This window comes from Rhinolophus sinicus, chromosome 9, assembly GCF_057876585.1.
Source record: "Rhinolophus sinicus isolate RSI-liver-muscle chromosome 9, RSI-T2T, whole genome shotgun sequence".
Classification (NCBI taxonomy): Eukaryota; Metazoa; Chordata; class Mammalia; order Chiroptera; family Rhinolophidae; genus Rhinolophus; species Rhinolophus sinicus.
Genome location: NC_142509.1, coordinates 10660387 through 10674362, shown reverse-complemented (window position 1 = coordinate 10674362; position 13976 = coordinate 10660387). Strand labels below are relative to the sequence as shown.

General features: G+C 42.6%; 1 protein-coding gene across 4 annotated transcripts in view; it reads left to right on the top strand.

Annotated features, from left to right (window-relative positions):
* The window catches only part of APLP2 (amyloid beta precursor like protein 2), an 84127-nt gene that overhangs the window by 66694 nt on the left and 3457 nt on the right, over positions 1 to 13976 (top strand). For 2 of the 4 annotated variants that reach the window (XM_074321638.2, XM_019713972.3), the window contains 8 exons: positions 50 to 180; positions 1177 to 1251; positions 2762 to 2920; positions 3778 to 3906; positions 6862 to 6961; positions 8511 to 8663; positions 10166 to 10201; positions 13086 to 13171. In XM_074321638.2, the coding sequence (XP_074177739.1) occupies positions 50 to 180; positions 1177 to 1251; positions 2762 to 2920; positions 3778 to 3906; positions 6862 to 6961; positions 8511 to 8663; positions 10166 to 10201; positions 13086 to 13171 (869 nt within the window). The remainder of the gene's footprint in view (positions 1 to 49; positions 181 to 1176; positions 1252 to 2761; positions 2921 to 3777; positions 3907 to 6861; positions 6962 to 8510; positions 8664 to 10165; positions 10202 to 13085; positions 13172 to 13976) is intronic. The other 2 variants (XM_074321639.2, XM_019713973.3) reach the window with 1 other exon arrangement.

Here is a 13976-nt window from a genome sequence, read left to right as displayed (position 1 = left end):
ACATTGGGCCTGACCCCCAAAGAGAACACCCTTTGTCGTTTTGTTTCAGTTCCCCCAACTCCTCTGCCAACCAATGATGTCGATGTGTATTTTGAGACCTCTGCAGATGATAATGAGCATGCTCGCTTCCAGAAGGCTAAGGAGCAGCTAGAAATTCGGCACCGCAACCGGATGGACAGGGTAAACCTATGCACTTCCCTTACCTTCGTGGTGTTTGGCATTGGGTAACGTGGTTTTCATAGCTGAAGAAAAGGGCTACCATCTCCCTAGATTGTCAGGCTAACGTGCCACTGTCACCTAGGACAGGTGAGGTGTGAGAGTATAAGGGGAGCTACTTTCTGGGTAACTTCCTCCCCTCCCCCAACTCCTACCTCCAGGATAACATAATTACCCTCTGTTCCAGACTCTGCAGAACACTTTTCCAGTAACCATTATGTTCTTGTTGTTTTTCTTTGCCATTAATTAGCTTTAAAAAGTTTTTATTTTGAAGAAGGAACCTGTATATCACTGTTGTAAATAGAAAGCTAGTATCATTTACCATTAGAACAAACTAACCATAAAAATATATTAAGTGAAAGCAAACATGTATTATTAATATAGTCTAGCTAGATCCCGTTGCCTGGTAAAGGTTGTGAGCCTCAGGGATGTGTCCTTTTCTTTTAAAGGGTTGTTAAGTGTTAGAACCACGTGAGCACTGTAGTGCAACTTTCTCCTAGACTTATTCAGAAGGGTTAAAAGAAAATTAAAAACAGAATTCCTTGCCAGGTCTTGAGTGCCACGTAAAATCTCACACATCACCTGTGCTGCGTTTATACTTTGGGAAACGCTCATTATTGGAGTTTATCCACATCAGTTCTGAGACGTATTTACTAACCCCCTCCCCCCTTTTCTTTGGTGAGGAGAGTAAGGCACAGAGACTGTTAAATAACCTCCCCAAGGTTATAGCGCCAGGAGATCAGAGGATTGAGACTCTGTTTGAGGATATTTGAGGCCTGGGCTCTTAGGAGGCGATAGTTTTATGAATAAAACAACCCTGAGCTCATGAAGGGATCATATGTGTGATTTCCTTTTGCACAGTTTCCTACGTTATATTCAAGACCTGGCTGTATTTTTAGAAAATGGGGGCACTGTTTTAGAGATTACTCTCTGGTTAGAATGGTTTGACCTTTGTTCTAGGTAAAGAAGGAATGGGAAGAGGCTGAGCTTCAGGCAAAGAACCTCCCTAAAGCGGAGAGGCAGACTCTGATCCAGGTAAGATGCATTCTCCAGGGACAGAGCTCCAGCCTGACCCTTTGAAGTACCGTCAAAGTCAGAGTCCCAGGAAGTTAGAGTTTGACACCTCCTTTTAGTCGACAGTTTATGTTACAAGGAAGTTTTAACTGGCCTGCTTTTTTTTTTCATCCCCTAACTGGTGTTCTCTAGAATAGCTCACCTATGGTAGACGGAAAACAAATCCCGGACCAGAGCACACCTAATTCATGCCAGGAAGTAACCTTAGCTGGGCTCCATTTGTTAATTCTGCTTCCCTGGCAAATGTCCTCAGTCATCTTCATTCTTAGGCTGCGACTTGTTTTTTTTAGCAGTACTGAATTCCTTTTTTACATACTTATTGGAAAGTCAAAGGCAGAAAATAAAGCTCTCTGGTACCAATTCACCTCTAACTTTGTAAGCGTGTAACCGTAGAATCACAGCAGCAACTGCATTCTCCTTGGATAGAAGGGGCGTTGATAGGAATAGAGATAGTAATGCACAAGACAGACTTGGGTTTCATAAAATTTTTAAACATTTTAAATCAGTTGGTGTTTATGTTTAGCTGAAATCTCTGTTCTCATGATAACCTTTATCAGAACACCTAGAAAATCTACGAGTGCTAATTTCTAGATAGCCATTGCATCCTGTGCAAGGAAATTAATTCAGTAGCTTTAAACTATACCTTTAGGGGCAGCCAATTGTCTCAGTGATTAGAGCACAGTGCGCATAACACCAACTTCTCTGGTTCGATTCCCACATGGGCCAGTGAGCTGCACCCTCTACAACTAGAGTGCAAACAACGACTTGACTTGGAGCTGATGGGTCCTGGAAAAACACACTGTTCCCCAATGTTCCCCAGTAAAAATTTAAAAAAAACAAACAAACAAAAAAATCCCTATATTTGTAAACGTTGGCCAGGCACCTCACAGATCACAACTTGCCCTTCAGGACTGCAGTGTGAATGAGTCAGCCAAACCCACCATATTCCTGGAATATGTTTTAAATACATCTCCTATTAGGCTGTGGTGTCAGGATTTGGAAGTCTGTGCCTTGCTACAATGTGGAAAGCAACTGCCTTCCTTTTCTTGTAGAGTATGTGGAGAAACGAGTAATGTCACTTACGGATATGCTAAGGAGTCCTTCTGCCACTCGATTTACCATGCTGTCATTAGACAAGGAAGTGATTCATCCTGACAAGGCAGATAAAGTGTACCCGGTTCTCGAATCACATCATTTCATTCAGTATCATTGTAGCAACTTAACTCTTGTTTATATCAATTAGCCTATGGTGAAATTAGTTTTGTTATTCGTTATTTCACTTAAAGTCACAGAAGCTATCAAGGATGTTAAGTGAGGACTTACTTTATACAATACTTAGATCTTCTCCTTGCTCCACTCTTTGAACTGGTTCCCAGCGTGCCCAGGCAGCATTGGGCTCTAAAGTTGTTTGCCTAGACTTCCTCCAGGTACCATGAATTACATATATCTTGTTCCTACGTCCTGGGTTTAGCACTTCCAAGCTATGGTGAAAGCTTTAGAGAAGGAAGCAGCCAGCGAGAAGCAGCAGCTGGTGGAGACCCACCTGGCTCGAGTGGAAGCGATGCTGAACGACCGCCGCCGAATGGCTCTGGAGAACTACCTGGCTGCCTTGCAGTCTGACCCACCACGGGTGAGTCATTTTAAGAGCAGGTCACTGATGAAGTGTCACCTGCCCTGAAGTAGTGTTTGTGTAGAACCAACGCATGACACACAGGTCAATAAAATGACGTTTTTATGACAAATTCTGGCAAAGCTGGAGGTAAGGAAAGAGGAAGGAGGAAAAGGTATTAGTTGTAGTCTCTGCTTATGTAAGCTTGGCATTATCCTTACGCCTACAAATGCCACCTGTGGCCTGGAAGCATCTGACACCAAAAAAGCATAACCTCAGGATATTGGTTGGTAGTTATCCAGTTACTGAATTTTTGCGGCAGCCTTAGGTTCAAAGACAAAAATATGCCTTCCATGGACAAAGGCTTTTGAACCACTTCTATTCTAAATAAGATGAAGAAAGAGGTAAAGTAATTTATACAGAAACCTTTTTGTGCTGGTGGTCTCAAAACGTTTTTATCCCTTAATTCTAACCTGTCTTGCTTTGGGGGACGAAAAGTATTGAAAAGGAGGATATCTGTATCCTTCTTAGGTAAGCAAGTAAAATCTTTTCTGGGTGACACAGGGACCGCCTAGCTTGTAATTAAGGTGTTGGAGGCTGAGCCAACGACAGAGTACACATTGAAGAGGACAGTGGGCTAGAGGTTCTGGAAAATACTGTTTGTTAAGGAGCAAGTATAACTTTGGAACTTAGTTTTTGGTACTTTTCTTAGAAAGGTAGCTTCTTGGTACTTGACAAGTTGAAAGCTTTTAAAAGTACAGCTTTCATTCTTGTGCCTCACTGCGCTTTACATTCTTAATGAATCTTCATAGCTTTGTTTTCCTGCCTGTGTTCACTTCCCTGGTCTTTGGATATAAAACAACTGTTCTTTCTTGCAGCCTCATCGCATCCTCCAGGCCTTGCGGCGTTACGTCCGTGCTGAGAACAAAGATCGCCTGCATACCATCCGTCATTACCAGCATGTGTTGGCTGTCGACCCCGAAAAGGCAGCCCAGATGAAATCCCAGGTACACTAGACATAGTAGGAGAGTGTTTCTAGTGGAGAGAGACTGCTTTGACTGACAGTTGGACAGCACTGATAGTTCTGCTTGATACCAGGCCTTAGAAAATGATTTTTGATTTCCAGAGACATCCTAGGTACAAGACTTGGTTTTTGCAAAGTTACTATTTTTAAAATCTTTTTCCATACTTTTTTATGTTAAGTACTTTCTACTTAAATAGTTTCTGAAAGTTCAGGAATGCATGATTATGTTGAATTGAAGTCTGTTTCTATCAGTTTACTTCTGATTTAGGGTACCACCAGAATTAATATTTGAAATCTTTTTTGGGCAAATATATCAAGCAGATCTTAAAAATTGGTTTCTTTTGTTTTGTACATCATAGTTTTTGTTTAAACAGACACTTTTACATTCCTGGGTTTTGTCTTATGCTGGGTCTAGCTTTTCTTTACAGTCATCTACAAAAGTTTGTTTCTGGACCCTCTTTCTAATTCAGTATTACCCATATATTACCTTGAGTTTTACTCTCTTGTATTCATTGAAAATGAACTTGCCTACAAGACTGCTAGCTCTCCTTTTGAATCAGGAAGTCTAATAATTCAGCCTGTTAGTTTTCCTAGAGGGCGTCGTAACCATGTAACTGATCTTACTGTGTTTCCTCCCATATTATAATACAGCACTGTGCTGATTGTGAGCACCCACTATATGTGGGAGGCACTTGTAAGCGCGGGTCCCTGCCCGTCATCCCAGGAGCTCCCCTTCCTAGCCTCTTGTCGCATGTGTGTTATGATGGGAAGGAAATCTGCCTAACGGGTCTAGGAACAGTGCAGTAAGGTTGTTATTGCTCCATTTGTTGAGCAGAAGTTTATGTGCTTCCTGTTCACCTGCCAAACTCTGCACTAGCATCTCATGATAGAAAGTTGAATCAATCCCTGTGCACCCTTGAGAAGCAGAATTAATTCACTATAAAGATGAAGAATAACTGTCCTTAAACATACAGAGTTCACTTTAGCATTTGGATGTTGGGAGACATGAAAGAACTTGGGCTCCTACAAGGTGGAAAGAATGTAGACAGGAGATGGATCTGGGACCACAGTGGGGATATGGTATAGGCCTGGGGCTCAGTGGTTCCCTTTAAGCTGGACGGAGTAGAAGAGAAGGAGAAAAGGCCAAGAATCTCCTAGATTGGCTCCCAGGAAGCTTAGGTGGAACAATGCATGCATCTTGACAGGTTAGGTTTTTCAGGTCTACTTGATTTTTTTTAAATGTAATCAGTTTTTCCTTTTTGTGTGTGAAAAACTAGACTACTGCATAGTATTTTATGGGCTGGGGGAGCCTGTCCTATGTGGTTAAGAGTAGAAGGAAAGGAGAGACCTGATCAGTATATTAAATTAACAAGTAGAGAATGACTTATCTACAGGCAAGATCAGAGTGCTACACTAGGTCATACAAGTAGAACCCTCCTTAGAAAAATTTCAGGGCGGAGGAACCCAGTTCTATTGTGTGATACTCACTGTCTGCTCTGACCCTTTAATTCTAGTGAAGCTTGGCCACTGAATTTCATTAACCTTTTATCTGTCCCCTATTCTGTTATCTGGACTCTAGAGAGCCTTGAATATTTTCAGCCTATTACAACATGTGCGTATTTGGTTTGGGTGTGGGTGATGTGGTGCTTTCACCTCATGCTATACAGCTCAAGGGTTCACTATGCAGATACTAATGTCCAGTATCCCACCGTGTGGTTTGTGTGTCCTCATTGGGTATATGAACCATCCTCTCTCAAATGGCTTCTTAATTCATCTGAAGAAGTATAACAGTGTCAACACATGCTGAGGCTGTGGGTGGTCCATGTTTCCATTTCCATTTGCATTTTGTCTCTGAGGCACTCACTCTTGTACTTTCCCATCAATTTACTTGATTAAAAGAATAGCAAATACAAAATTAAATTACTTCTCCTTGCTTTTAAAGGTCAGAGAGACATCAATCTACAATAAAAGCATCTTTCCATTTAACTTTTTCTTTCCATTTTGACCCTTCATGTTAATGGCATCAAATCCACATAATTAATCCATTGGTTTAGAGCGCCCTCTGTTGGGAGAGCTCGACAACTGCAAGTGTAACCAGGCAGGACAGTAGCTTAGGGGGAGCTACAATGTGCCTCGCTGTGCCATTGGGGTGGAAGTTAGCCCAAATCACCTTTCATTTCCACCCTGAAAAACTTTAAAAGTAAGTGACCGGCTTTAATGGCTTTTTTTGTTTGTTTTTAAGTGAATAATCTTGGAACTTTTCATTTAGAAAAGGTAGTAAGCTATGGAAGACAGGTGGTAGATAAGTCTTCCTTTATCACCCCTTAAAATCAGGTTTATTTATATCTCAGTGCAAATTTTTGAAAGATTAGCTAATTTAGTTAAATAGGAATAAACTAGTACTCTTATTCATCATGATAATCATTTTAGTTAATTGCTTTACTAAGCAAAATCCATGAATGTCCCCCAAATCTGTTTTTTAGCTTGTGATTTCATTCTTTTTTTTACCCCATCTAATCTGACCAGTGGTAAAAATTGGTCGACTCTTTCCCATTTTCACTCAGAAAAACATTATTGAGTACCTGGCATTGTAAAAATTAGGGTTCTTTTTAACTCATTCAGTACAGTTAGTAAGTTCCTCATATGAAAAATCAACAAGTGGCTTGTGAAAATTTTAAAGTTTTCTTTTAACTTGGAGTTCTCTCTGGATAAATTCTAAGGTCACTGAGGGGTATCACACAGTCTGAACACATTCTTATACTTTAGGGGTCAATAAATATTGTGTGGGGATTAATACATTCCCTCTGACCAGCAGCTTTGCTGGACGTTGTAGAGAGCATATGTACCTTTTCAGCTGGCCTTTGTAGAAGTGTGTTTGGATGTCCCTCTTGGCCCGATGTTTGGGTGACAAGGCCTCTCTGCCATACTGTACTTCCAGGTGATGACTCATCTCCACGTGATTGAAGAAAGAAGGAACCAAAGCCTCTCTCTGCTCTACAAAGTACCTTATGTAGCCCAAGAAATCCAAGAGGAAATTGGTGGGTGCTGACTGTGTTTGTGTTGAGGTCAGGTGGGACTTCTTGCTGAATCTCGAGAATGACAGCTGTGCTAGATTAGAGAAATAGCACAAGCAATGCCATGAAGCTGGGTGTTAGCACACCATCGTTTCAGAAGTCTGGAATTCACTGGAGCTTGTGTGGCAAGGTCAAGTACTGGCTCTGAGCCTTGAGTTTCATTGACCTTCACTCTGTCACCGGAAGAAAAATCTAGGCTGTGAAATGGCAAGGGACTGGGGGAGTCTCTTGTTACCCTTTCCTTCCTTGATTGTTGATACATTTCAAGGCATTTATTTTACACACATGGCCACATCCTCTCCTTCTGTCTCTATCATCTTTGTTTATTCAGTAAGTATTTATTGTATCTGCTCTGTGTCACAGAGTAAAATGGTGCACATGCAGACAGTGTCTCCTGGAGCGCATGTCCTAGTAGGAGAGAAACAGACAGCAAAATAAGTATTCCAAGGGGACGAGAGCTGTGTAGGGTGGTGCAACTAGGGTGAGATTGTGAAGAATGGCTGGGAGGTCAGGGAGGCTGTCTCAGGGATAGTAACCTGAGACCACAAGGAGAATAAAGCCTGTTAGCGTAGCCATGGCTACTGCAGAGGCCTGAAGTTTAAATCAAGTGGCAGCACATGTGAGTAGGGCAAAGCGGGAGAAATGAGGCCAAAGGAAGTAGGCAGAGGCCAATTTGTTACAAGCAATTTTTAGCAAAATGAAGGAGTTTGTATTTTATTCCAGGATAATGGAAAGCTGTTAGAGGCTTTTAAACTAGTGACTAACTAGATCTGGATTATGCTTTTTAAAAAGAACGTGAATTAAAGAAAAGATAATGGGCTGCTATGTGGAGAGTTGATTAAAATTGGAAACCACCCAGGAAGCGATTGTAAAAGTCCAGGAGAAGGGTGGTTGTGTGCACTAAGATGGTAAAAATAAAAAGGAGACAGAGATGGGGTGGTTTTCAGGAAATGGTTCAGAGTAGGGTGAACAGGATATGCTATGGGTTGGATGGGAGAGTAAGGGAAAGAAAAGTATCAAGGATAACGCAAAAAAAAAAAAAGAATGCCCAGGTTTTCATTGTGAGCGATTGAGTGGATGGTGGTGCCAAACTTGACTGAGGTAAAGCATTGCCTTTACACACGTTAAACAGAAATTCCTGCTGGATATGAAGTGGAGGTGGAAGGTGGGCTAGTAGATTGATGAGCGTAGGTCAAGCCGTGGGTGCAGGTAGGTTTGGGAGTCATATGTGGGTGGTATTTAAACTGAGTGAATCGATAGAGAAGCAAGGGGTGCCCAGGTTGGAGCCCCGGAGTTCCCGGTGCTGGGGTTCTGCGATGCCCCAGAATCGGGGGAGCTGTTTCAGGGGGGAGGGAGGGGGTTGTTGATTGTGTTGGGAGCTGGAGAGGTGCTCCCCTCGGCAGGTCTCGTGTTCTCTGATGACATGAATTAGCCTTGTTCAGACTGTTAGTCCTGTGCCTAGAAACTAGATCTTGCTGGAAACCTGGTTCCCTGCCATGTCTGTCTTTGTCAGATGAGCTACTTCAAGAACAGCGTGCAGACATGGACCAGTTCACGTCCTCTATCTCAGAGACCCCCGTGGACGTCCGGGTGAGCTCTGAAGAGAGTGATGAGATCCCGCCATTCCACCCCTTCCATCCCTTCCCGTCCTTACCTGAGAACGAAGGTGTGTATGATGACATTACAACTTCTTGGCAGTGGGGGTGGAGCGTGTGCGGGGAGAAGAACACAGTTAGAAAATTGAGGTCAGATTTTTGAGCCTGCGTTGTGTTGGGGAGGCTGTGATTCTCGTAGAGACAGGCAGAGAAAGGGAGACTCAATTCATTGAGCACCTACTCTGCGTAGACACCATGCTGGGTGCTTTCAGATAGTTGGTTTCAGTAGCACCATGAGGTTAATAATATTTCTCCCATTTTATAGATGGTTTGCTTAAATACCACTGATTTTCCTGGTCCCATCAGCTTCCCCAGTGTGTGTAATGCCTTACATGTGGAAGTCATTTTACAGTTTAAATAGCACTTTCATGTTATATTATGTCATTATCTTTTCATAACAGTCTTGGGAGGTAGGTAGTGGAGAGGACAGCAGTGACACGACTCGCTCAAGGTGACACCTCTGGTATATGAGGTGGGGATAAGCTGTTTCTCCTCCCAGTCACGCATGCTTTCTTCTATTCCCTTGCTCGTTCTTGATGTCTCGAGGGATCTCTAAAAGCTTCTGCACCAGAAACAAGCAAGCTGCTGAGACCAGTACCCTAATACCAGGGTGTGGAATTAGATTCTACTTATTTGTCTGCTGCTGTTGCTGCTGATGGTGGTGATGGAAAAAATAGTGGCCACAGCTATGCCAGCTTTAGCTAAGCATCGGTCATGGATGCTCTCATTTAATCCTCAAAATAATTCTCTACTGGAGTATTTCCATTTGGGGGTTCCCAGACAGAAAGGTGAAGTATCTGCCCACGGTCATGTAGCTTGTAGGTGGAGAGTAAGGATTTGAACCCAAGCTGGTTTGGTCCTGCAGTCCTAGGCAGTCACTCACCTCTGACCAGATAGCCTAGTGGTGGACGAAGGCCTGAGAAAAGCATCGGGGGGAGAAGGGGGCATCCAGCTTAGCCTTCAGACCTTAAATGTCTTCTCAACTAGTTATCTCAGAAATACCAACTCAGTACAGTTGACTCTCCAATAATACAACAGAATCTGAGAAAAGAGGTGGATAAACAAAGAGTGTTTATCTGTGTTCCTAAAACCTGCACTTCCGGGGGGGCTGTACAGTGGCCACGCCCACACAGCTTATTTGGGACCAGGGCATTTGGACCTGTCAGAACTAGGACTTGTCTGCTTTTCAGAAAATCACAATCGATACTAACTTCTGGTTTTGTTGTTGTCTAAGAAAAAGAACTTTGTGGGCTAAACTAAATAATTTGGGAATCTCAAAAAATTTCCCCCGAAGACCCAAGACAGACCTACTTCTTTCTCTCCTACCTTCCGGTCATTTGCTGTAGTTCTTACCGTTGGTTTGTTTATGGAATATCTCAGGCATGGTTCTTAAGGAAGGATACTTTTTGCTCACATTATGGAGAAATTCTAAGATAGGACATTTGAAAGAAGCCGTTTTCTTTCTTAATCTCCTTTTGTGCTATTTTGTTTTTATTGTTTTCCTTTCTGCTAGACACCCAGCCGGAGTTGTACCACCCAATGAAAAAAGGTTGGTTTGTCAGAGATGTTCCCTTAAAGACCGTCATTCCTGTCACTTCCCCAATGTGTCAGAAGTCTCATGTTCTGTTTCATAACATCACCGATTTTTCCACCTCATTTCTTCAGACATGGCTGTGTGTGGAGCCAGAGTGGCCCTATCTTCAGTACCTAGAGTCCAGTGTCAGTGGTATTGGTTACACAGTGGCCATCCTGAGTTTTCCTTCTGGATGTCCAGAGACTACCAGAGTAACCAAAGTAGATTTTTCATAAATTCTTTCAATCTGGGTAGACTTTCAAAAGTATATCCTATTTAAACAGATTGTTTGAAAATTGCTAGTATGTGAACAAATATGCTTAATTTATGGTCAGGTGGAGAGTCATTTTCTTTCACCTCTTGTTTTCTCTGCTCCTCCCACTTACAGCTTTTCCCTCTTTAGCTATCCCTTGCCCTTTGTCTGTGCCCAACTGTCTGTTGCCAGTTGTCTCATGTCTCCTGAATTACAGCATTAATCAAAACGTATTAGAAACTGATGGATGAAACAGGTGGAGACAAGTGAACTCTTGCTGTAGTGAATCTCCAATTTTCAGAAAAATGTAACATTATGTAAGCACTGTGCTAAATGTTTTGTATACTTGATCTCATTTAATCCTCTGAAGCCACTGTAGTTAGTATTTTCAGCTCTCTTTTATAGATTGAGCAGTTGAAGAAGTCTTACAGATTACAGGACTTGCTTAAAGTCATGAGTTTAAGAGGTGGAGGAACTAGAATTTGAACCCAGTTCCCTCTGTCTTCAAAGCCCATGCTGTTTCGGTTACATAAAATGCCAGTGTTGGCTGCTGAATATCCCCAGGTTGTTGGGTAGTCCACAATTGCTAGAGTCACTGAGTCAGTTGAAATGTTTTGTGTTCTTAGTGTGTGTTCTATGAGCCTGCTCCTTTGGCTTTGGCAGATGGATTGTGGATGGACCGCTAGGGTTCCCTGGCTGAGAATGTGCTGGTGGTTTGTGCCACAGCTTATTCTCAGAATGTAAGGGTGTGATTTAAATCTTCTAAAAATCGCTTCTATGTAAATACTTTATTTTATTCTGCTGGGATATGCCTCTTCATCAGTGTGTTAATGTGCCTCTGAACAGTACATCTTAAGATTCTTTTAGTGCGACATGAATTTTCTAGAACGTTAACTGGCTTTTGCCCTCATACATCAACTGTTATTAGTTGGAATAATTGAAATACTAACTTTTGGTCTTTTAAAGTCAACTTGTTTATGCATTTTGTAAAACCAAAATGGTTTTGGTCAGTGTTTAAGAAACACGTGGGATATACCACCAAAAAAGTATTCGACTAGCTTGGACTGGTAGTAGGACTTTAAATTAGTGGGTTCAGTGCCACATTATTTTTCAAATAGGATCTTGTCCTTATGACCTTTAAAATTTTGAGGAAGAGATGCTAAGGAAAAGTGATGGACAGAGCTGAGAATTAGAGGTGATTAGCTTTGAGCATGAGCATCCTAGCTGAGGCAGCGCTATTCCCCTTTCTCAAATAGTTCAAGTGCAGTGTTGCTGTTTCATTGTCATTTTGAGACTACAAAAGCCAGTCCTGATTTAACTTACCCTAGAATTAAATTGTGAAATTATTTAAAATGAAAGCTTTAGGAAAAAAAACGCACCATTTTTGGCTGCGTTCTAATGAGTTACTACTGCATTAGCTGGCCTGCAAGTTCAACTGCAGTAGCTGTTATGAATTGCTCCATCAAGAACGAGTCTAGTTGTAAGCTGGAAAGCTTTGCTGTGGCTGGCCCAGTATCGTTGCCTGCCTTTGGCAAGTACAGGGACAGCAGTGCTTTGCACATACTCATGTTGGAATGTTCCTCACTTGCAGGTGGTCACCTTACAATGCCGAGTATGCTGTCGGGTTGAGCTATTTATAAAGGTTTTAATCATAGATGTTCATATAGCACTGTGTATGTTATTATTAATAAGAAACTCTTAGGATAGCTAGAAATCACATGCTTTGGAGCTAAAAATAAAAAGGCTTGCTCCTCACTTTTCCTCTCTGGGTTTTTTCTGGCTTCAGTCATACTGCACCTTCAGACACTGTCATTTGGAGTGCTACACACAAGTGACGTTGGCTCAGGCCACGTCTGACCTTGGCAAGAAGAGAGTTGCTATTCTTGATCCTTTTATAGAAAGGTACCTTCCACCCTGGTGTTAGGAGTCCGCCTGTTTGTGGAATGCTTCCTTCCTGTTCATTCACTAGTAACCATCAAAGGATGTGACTGTGTGTAGTCTAGGCCCTGAGAGGATCACAGCCTATTGGAGACACAGGAGATTTTAAGTGCCATAACCTGGGATTGTCTCCTAAGAGCAGATACAACTTGAAGGACAAATAGGAAGGGTTTAAGGTCAGGGAGGGTATTTCAGGCAGAAAGAATTGCCTGTGGGATCAAATACGATGCTGGAGGCGAACATGCAAATTCATTTCTGGTACAACAGTGATTCCATTCAGAGGGAACCCCGGGTGTTGAAGCAGTGAGTTGTGGGCTAGTAGGTGCTCGGTAATGTCTCATAGGGTGCTACATGTGTTCCATGTTAGAATGCCTTTGGATTCAGCTTCTCTTTCTTACAATAAACATTCTCTTCTAAAGGCTTGTATTCCATCTTTCCGAGTTGGATACAAGTAAGCACTCTCTCTTCATTATTCCCATTGGCCCTCTGAAAAATGCCTGTTTCATTCATCCTTATAGAGCATAGTATGTCCTCAAAAGTGGGAACCAAGTAGCATATCGAGTCACAAGGGGAGGCATTCAACGGGGGCTCCCTGCCCTCAGGAGGGTGTTTGCTGCTTCTGTGGTCAGCCCATCCTGGGAAACTCAGCTATGCTCTCTCTCCACACAGGCTCTGGAGTAGGAGAGCAGGATGGAGGACTGATTGGTGCTGAGGAGAAAGTGATTAACAGTAAGAATAAAGTGGATGAAAATATGGTGAGCCATTTCTCTCTTCTGCCCTGCCCTGTTTTAATTTTGAGAATAATTAAAGTAAGTGACATTGTTTTAGATTCTTCCCAGATGAACCACCATGTGTTCATTTTCCATATGATAGAAAATGGGTGGGCTCCAGCTGCTCCCACAGGATTGCTGTATTGTTTAGCATCTGGGTATGAGAAGGAATAAATAATTATTTTTCAGTAGCTCATTATTACTATACTGTGGGAAAATATATTTGCAACTGAAGAGATGAATGAACTATCAGAGGCCATTTTCAAGTGAGTAGAGGTTTCATAATGAAAATGGGGTAGAGGGCCAGCCCGATGGCTCAGGTGGTTGGAGCGCTGTGCTCCTAAAGCCGAAGTCGCCAGTTCGATTCCCACATGGGCTGGTGAGCTGTGCCCTCTACAGCTAAAATTGTGAACAACGGCTCTCCCTGGAGCTGGGCTGCCGTGAGCAGCCAGAGGTTGGCATGAGCTGCCAAGTGCTGCTGTGAGCGGCCGCCGACTGACCGCCTTAGAGATGAGGGGAGGGGGGTGCGGCGCAAGGTTCATAATACCAGCATGGGCTAGGGAGCTGTGTCCTACACACCAGACTGAGAAACAATGGCTTGAAGAGGAGTGGGGGCAGGGGGGAGGGAGAGGCGGAAGAAGGAGGGAGGAAAAATGGAGTAGAGCTGGGTTTGGTCCTTACACTGCCTTAGGTTTATACCACCTATTCATTATTCTTCTAGCATTTTCTCTTACTTAAATTTCTGGATTATCCTTCACTGAATTTGATATTTCAACCTAGAAATCTGTCC